At 41.6% G+C, this 8061-nt stretch overlaps 1 protein-coding gene across 1 annotated transcript; it reads left to right on the forward strand.

Moving 5' to 3' along the window:
* Nucleotides 1-4253: 4253 nt before the first annotated feature.
* LOC308346673 (thymosin beta-10-like) lies at nucleotides 4254-6931 on the forward strand (the record flags this gene model as incomplete). Its single annotated transcript, XM_080809722.1, has 2 exons — nucleotides 4254-4310; nucleotides 6737-6931. 2 exons carry the CDS (start codon nucleotides 4254-4256, stop codon nucleotides 6929-6931), a joined length of 252 nt encoding a protein of 83 aa, XP_080665848.1.
* Between the last annotated feature and the right edge of the window lie 1130 nt (nucleotides 6932-8061).

Here is an 8061-nt window from a genome sequence, read left to right on the forward strand (position 1 = left end):
TTTTACTAACACATTCAAATTGAAGGGAATGTTGAGGCATATAATTGGCACTTAGAAAGATACCTGTATTACGTTAGGGTGCTTTCCATTTACATACTTATTAAGTGTCAGTTTAAGTTGTTAAGTAATTGCAACTCGTGGACAGTGGTAGGTCAAGTGGTTAAGCAAGAATTAAATTCTTAAACATATTAATAAATTGGGTCAGATGATTTTAAAATATAAAATGCAAGTTTATTGTACCCATAAATTTGCATCAAGACACAGAATATTTCAATGCAACTCATGGACAAATTCAGAACCCTGAATTATTTTCTCAAGTGTAAGAGATTCATTCATTCATTTGCAATCCCTTTTTGAACAACTACTATTTGTTTAAAAAAAAAAAAGCATGTTACTTGAAATCAGTTTGATAATGAAGATAAGATAGTTGTATAAAAAATCCATAATTTGTGACACAAGTATGCTGGGAAAGCAAAAACAGAAGAAAAAAATTCTTTTCATATTCTTTCTTTTTCATGGCATACAATCCTCTTTAGGATTTCAATTTTCTACCAGTGATACTAGATATTTCTTTTCCCAAATCAATGTACAAATTTCAACAGCAGACCCCTACTCTTAGTTATTTTCGATGCAGAATTATTACCAGATGCCATGTGCATAGCAAGTTAAATGAAGTACTTATAAAACCACAGATAACTTTTTGTAATGAAAATGAATTTAATTTGGGGGGAAGGTACATTTAATGCAGTTATAGAAGTTAATGCAGCTATATATAATAAGCAACCAAATTTTGGATAATCCAGTTTGTCTTTTGTTGAAACCAGTCAGAAGAAAATAGAACTTCTTTTTAAACACAGGAGACTGGTGTCCTAGAAAATCCATAGGGAAATACAGGAAAACAAAAACTATAATGACTGCATACGTGCAGCTGCTGAGAATGGTTCAGACTGCATTTACAATGCAGGAGGCTCACTGGATTGATAAGTGGTGCTAGAAAGTACCACTTTTGCTACAATAGTCCCTGGGACGAAAGAAAACCCAACAACCATCTCTACACCACCAGAACAGCACCCCCCCAACACACACACACTCAATCACACCAAAAACTAGGACTTGATAATATCTGTTTTTTGATGTTTTTCTCATGAGTAAACCTTGCCAGAATGTGTACAGATGGCTGAAAGTTCTCACTGTTTGCAACATCTTCCCCTTTCCTCTCTTTTTAATGGCCTGCATATCCAGGAGAGGACACAGAGGAAGAGGATATGTCTTCTTTATTATTCTGGCACCATTTTGACTTTACTATCAAAGCTCTGGGGATACCACTACCTTATATTTATAAATCTCACTCCTTATCAGGCAGACCAACCTCCCCCTCTCCCTCTGTGTCAGAGACACCATTGTCTCCCTCATCTTTCATGCTCGCTATCACAAGCCTGCATCTGACACTACCGTTTTCTCCCCGTCACTGAGAAATAGATGTCAGTAAGCCTTGTCACTTTTCCTTTGCAATGTCTCTAAAGTTCCATCCTCGCACTCCAAATTGGTTAAATCTTTACTCATGTTTTATCCTGTGTGAAGACATAAAACGGGCTAATGTGACAACTGGAGGGATTTACCTTGAATGTAAGGGAGAATTTCTTGACCATGAAACATTGGAAAAGGCTCCTAAGAGAGTCTTGTAATGTTTAAGAATGACAGACTCACCTTGGACAGGAACCATTTTAAATTTTCTCAAACCCAACTTTACTCATCTGCTCGTTTGTGGCCATTCTTCTCCCCTCTAGGCAGCCCTTACCCCACTCCTTCCTCCGGCTCTTATTTTTGCCTTTATTATTCCCCGCAACCAAGAAAAGGGATTTTTTTACTGTTGACACCTTAACATTTCTTTACACATTCCCATGAACTTCCCCTCAAGAGTCAATTAAGTGACCATTACAGTAGAAACTCGTATTTATTAAGCACTTACTATGAGCCAAACAAGGTCACAAGCACTTTGCATATATTATTTCATACCATAGCAATCATATAAGGCCAGTGAATACTATCGTCTCATTTTCCAAGTTGGGGAAATGAGAGTGAAGTTAAAAAACTTGTCCAAATTCACATGGCTAATAAGTGGTAAAACCTGGATTTACACCTCGGAAGTTCTCTTCCTAACAACCACAGCATAAAACAAGTTACTTCATTACATTTCAGGTTTGTTTCTAATAGAGCAGGCATTTGCTGGTTATCTACTGAGTATTCATCCCCCTCTCATTTCTTAATATTATTCAGGTTCTAATGAAAAAAAAAAAAAAAGTCACTCATCCCCAAATTGTCCTGGTATTTGTGAGAAACTGACCCCACTCACAGCTCCAAGAGTGGACCCCTGTTGTTTGAAACCAGTCAAGGCCTTCCATTTCCTTGGCCATGTCATTTACATAGTGGTGGCCATGTGACATAGATGTCTAAACTCCAACAATCTTGCTGAGAAGGCTGGGACAGAATCGGTCTCCCTGTTGCTTAATGTAAAACAGCAGCGTGATGCTCTGATTACTACAGACACTCATCCTGTGTCCAAAGGAAGAACCAGTCCTATGATCAATGTACCATCCAGGAAGCAGCAGAGAGCTATTGGAAGAAACTGGTTAAATTGTGCTGAAGCCCTCTCAGCTTCCAGAGTTCTTGTTATATGGACCATATGTGGTCCACCATATATGGACCATTATATTGCTTAAGTCATTTTGAATCAGGGTATTTTAAAGGTGAAATTGTGTCCCATTTGCCTAGAACAGTCCGAGTTTATACCCATTTTCCCAGAATAATTATTAGTGATGTCTTCTTTCACTCTTAAAGTACTGTAGTTTGGATAATAAGTCCATGGCCACTCAAATTTTTCTATAACTTGAAATCACAAGTTCTAATAACCCCCTTCAGTTCTTTCTCAGTCAGACTTTTTTTCTTTTTTTCTTCCTTTCTTTCTTTTTCACTAATGTCTGTTTTTTTCTCTTTTGGACCTTTTTTTTTTTTTTTAATTAACATATAATGTATTATTTGCCCAAAGGGTACAGATCTGCGAATCATCAGGCTTACATAATTCACAGCACCCACCATAGCACATACCCTCCCCAATGTCTGTCACCCAGCAATCCTATCCCTACCCACCTGCCCTTCCCCCAGCAGCCCTTAGTTTGTTTCCTGAGATTAAGAGTCTCTTATGGTTTGTCTCCCCGGTTCCATCTTGTTTCATTTTTTCCCTCCCTTCCCTGCATAGCCCTCTGCCCTGTCTCTATGCGTTTCACAAACACAGTGCAACTGGACGTGAAAAGATCAGAAAATAATTAAAGATCTCTTGATAAGTGGATCATGGTCACTTTGACACATCGAATTCCTGAATCTTTCTTGCTTTTGGCCAGCTAAGAACCGGTCTTCTCACGTACAAATCTAATGAAAAGGCCATTTGAGGATCTAGGATCCAGTAAGCTCCTGCGTCTTGTAAGCCATACCTAATCTCAGCTGATCACTGGTCACGATCATCACCGCCATGAATCTAGAAGCAACTCACCCACATTCACTTTGTCAGCAGGTGAAGATTACTCTATTTCTTGCTGTTCTATAAACAGTCAAATGCAGCCCTGCGAACAGAAAGAACTATGCATCACTGAACATCATATCGATGCCCCAGCCTAGCACATCAATGCCAACACCCTGGGAGCCAGATTGGAAAGGTGTTCTTGGCATCTGACTCAGAGCTACAGCAACATACTGACTTAACCATGGATCCCAGCAAGGAACGCTAATTTTAGCAGGGAAGAAAAAGAGAAAGTGAGAGAAAAAAATAGCTCTAATGGAGAATATTAATCACAAACTTTTGGGTTTATATCCTGAAATGCAGCACCGTCTTTAGGAATTGCAACTCGGGGAAGAGAAAACAATGATTACAAAGGAAAAGTAAGGAAAGATTAAAGTACCATAATTATTCATGCACTTTCCATCCTTGACTATTGCCCTCGACTTAAATTCTATGAAAAAAAAAAAACCAAAAACTGAAAATATTCATCTTTTCTCCTGCTTAATCTTCATCAGCTAACCTTTAAAAAAAGCTTTAAAATAGCAATTATTGCAACTTGTAAAGTAAAGCCAACAGGATATCCTGACTGGGCAGAGAATGGGGCTCTAGTATTTTGAGTGACTCTCTTCACATATAGTAGTTGTACCTATAATTGCTGGGTAGAGTTGAGTGAACTTGTCTAATGAACCTGGTTGGCGTCATGAGGACTGTACTTCTGGGGGCCCCAAAATGCCTGCATCCAGTGGAAGAGAGCCTGGTGAGGGGGTCAGATAAGGAACAAGGCCTAGGTCTTGAGACGGAATGGGAGTTCTGAGCACAGCTTCGAGGTGCCTGGAAAAATGGTCCTTATCCAAGTCTCCAGATCTATATAACAGGGTAGTCCCCCACTTAGTGAACTAAAACAACAGCCATTGTATATGGGCCAGTGGTTGGCTGATTTCCCTGCATGGTCAGCCTATGGTATTCAGCCAGTGACTGGGCTTATCTAGATGGGCCAGAGGCTTCAGTAGCATGCCTGGGGCCTGGGCACAGTGGCTGGAAGGCTGGACTCAGCTGGGCTCACCCCTTCTCCACCGAGGTTTTCCAGCAGGGTGTTTGGATTTAGATGATGGGGCGGTGCCCCAAGAGGTCACGGTAGAAGCGCAAAGACCAGACACAGATCCAGTGTACATTCCCCTCCCCTGTGCTCTCAGCCTGACACAGGCCCGCCAGACTCACGGGGAGGCAACTGCGCCTGCTCTCCATGGAACGGGCATCAGAGAGTTTGCCCACATCTCCAATGTACTACATCCAGCTACTCACAACCAGTGCGTGCGTGTGCATGTGTGTGTGCGTGTGTGTATGTGAGTGTGTGTGTGTGTGTGTTTGTGTCTGTTTATGGATGGTAGAAGAACAGATCTCCAAATACTTGAGGGCTGCTCATGTCATCTTATGCTGGGAACCTTACTCTTTTTCAAGACTAGAAGTGAAGTCATTGTCTCCCCTTTTTTCTGAAGGGGCTGCCCTGCACACAGCTGGCACATCCCTTCAGACCTCAGCTAGGTCCCCGCAGCCCTCACGACTGTGCAATACAAGTGCCTTCCCACCTCAGACCTGGATCCCTGAGGAGCTGGTCCTGTGTGGGCTGCTGGTGGGTAGGGAAGAGGAAGAGGGAAAGAGCCACGTTACTAGTTCCAGTGGTATTTTGAGACTCAAGCTGAATTTCCCCAGGAAATCCTGTCTTCTACCCTCCACATTCCTGGCCCCACCCTCCCTTTCCGATAAGGATCTCGGGCCCCTAGGCGCCAGGTAGCAGGCCAGTTCCCTGGATGTCTTGACGTGGAGAACAATTCATTTTCAATTTCTGTGGGATTCAAGCAACAGAAGGAGGGACAAGAGTTGTGTTCTAGAATCAGAATGGTCCCTCCCTAGAAACCTCAGGGCAGGACTGCCGAGTCTCCATGAGACAGAGTACAAGTTTAGAAAGCAGTAGGATGAATCATAAAGATCAGTTACCCTGGAAATGGGGTGGGGTTGGGGTAACACAGTTAAATGTGTGAGGGGCTTGCAGCCATTGAGATCAAATTGCTTGTGCTCCCTGGCTGGAGAAACCTGAGATGGGCTTGTTACGTAGGCGGACCTTTTATTTTTATTTTTTTATTTTTTTGTCTTTTCCTTTTCCTCTTCTTTTCTTTCTTATTTCTTTTCTTTCCTTTCTCTCTCTCTTTCAGTGAACAGAATTAAAATAAAACATCAGCTAGCTACTGACACCTGAATTAGCAAAAGGAAAAGTAAAAACAGTGGCAGACTGTTACAAAGTTATTATTTCCTTTCTTCCTCCTTTACCTTCTTCCCCACGTGGACAGTTTGTGTTTCAGTCCCAATTGGAGGTGCAGGAGGTCCTCCTGAGCTCCACTTACAGGCTTTTGAAGAGGTCCCTGGGGCATCCACAAAGTGCTCCTGCTTCGGGCTGGAAATGAGTTGAGCACCCCAAGACCCTTTTTCCCCTGGGTCATAAGTGCATAAATTAAACCTGAAACTTGAAAAAGATGGAAATTTTAATGGAGGCATTGTTTGTAATCATGTCCTGCTTATCCCCTCTTTTAGTTTATTTTTCAGAGATATGAATACCACATTTCACTATAAATAGTACTTTCGTGAAGGGGGAAAATAAGGAAAGAGAAGCTATTTGACGATCTCATCTTCCATCTCCTTCCCCTCCTTCTCCTCCAGCTTTTTGTGTTGAAATTTTAAGCATACAACCAACTGGGAAGAATGTTACTGTGAACAACTGTGTATCTAGCAAGATTATATACTACCGACTTTTTTTTTTAAAGAGAGAGACAGAGAGAGCGAGCGTGGGGGTGGAGGGGAAGATGGAGAGGGAGAGAGAGAGAGAATCTTAGGCAGGCTCCACAGCCAGTGCAGAGCCTGACGCAGGGCTCGATCTCATGACCCCAAGATCACTACCCAAGCCTTTAAAATCCCAAGTTGGATGCTAACTGACTGAGCCACCCAGGCACCCCACCACTGACATTTTTAATACACTTGCTTTATTACATATCTATCATCAGTTGAGATGATCTTAAACTCCAATTTGAGTAATAGCGTAGCTCAGTTTCCATTTTAATAACAGTTGTGAATTCCAACGGACTTGAGGCACTGCTGTGTTTAATATTTTCTCTTCTCGGTCTCTTGCTGCAGCAACGCGAGTGGGAGCGCCAGGCGCTGGGCTCGGAGCGGAACTCCACGGATCGCTTTAAGAAAACGGCAGACAAGCTGGACATGGGGGAAATCGCCAGCTTCGATAAGGCCAAGCTGAAGAAAACGGAGACGCAGGAGAACACCCTGCCGACCAAAGAGACCATTGAGCAGGAGAAGCGGAGTGAAATTTCCTAGGAATCTAGAGGATTCCCTGCCCCTGTCATCTTCGAGACAGCCCAGTCGTGATGTGAAGAAGAGCCACCTGCAAGATGGACATGAGCGACAAGCTGCCCTATGAATCCGGGCACTCCATGCCCATGCCACCGGCCTGCGGGTCTCTGAGGGGACACCCCCCCCAATCGGGCTGCCATATTCTCTGGTTTGCCCTGGGATATTATAGCAAATTATTTGTATGTTTAATGAAAATAAAACACACCTCGTGGCAATAAAATAAAATAAAATAATAAAAATTTTCTTTTCTCTCCTTCCTCCTTTGTAAGACAACTTTCTCATAAAGATAAAGAAAAAAACCTAGTAATATTTAAGAACAATAACTATAGCACCAAGAAGAGAATAAGTTGTTTAAAATGACCTTATTGATTAAAAATGACCTTATTGATCAAATACTCCCATGGGAGAGAGGACGTATTGGGAAACCACAGATACATATGTGCGTATCTGTAATGAGTGTACGTGTAGAGAAGGAGAGAAAAATATTAGTAACCGATTTAAACATTCCTTGTATGAAACTAAATCTCTTAGATAACATGATGAAAAGTTAGTTCATCTTTTGGAAAGAAAATAAAGACTGAGGAAAAGACCATGGGTCATTGTGTAGGTCGAACATATAAAATATCCCCGAGTCAAGAAAGAACTTTCCTCAGCTTCACTCAGATGTAATTGACATATAAGCACTGTATACATTTAAGGTGTACAACGTGATGATTTGATACAAGCATATATTCTGAAATAACCACCACACCATCACCCCACATAATTACTATTTTTTGTGTATGACAACATTTAAGATCTACCCTCTAAGCAATTTTCAAGTATAAAACACACTATTGTTAGCTATGGTCACCACGCTGTACATTAGATCCCCGGGACTTATTCACTTTATAACTAGAAGTTGGTACCCTTTGACAAACATCTTCTCATTTTCCCTAACCCCCAGGCCCTGGCAACAATTCTATCCTCTGTTCTATGAGTTTGGGTTTGGGTTTTTTTTAGATTCCATATATAAATAATATCATAACGGTTTTTGTCTTTCTCTGACTTCTTTCACTTGTCATAATGCCCCCATGGTCTAGCCATGTTGTCAG

This window comes from Martes martes, assembly GCF_963455335.1.
Source record: "Martes martes genome assembly, chromosome: 7".
In the NCBI taxonomy this organism is placed as follows: domain Eukaryota; kingdom Metazoa; phylum Chordata; class Mammalia; order Carnivora; family Mustelidae; genus Martes; species Martes martes.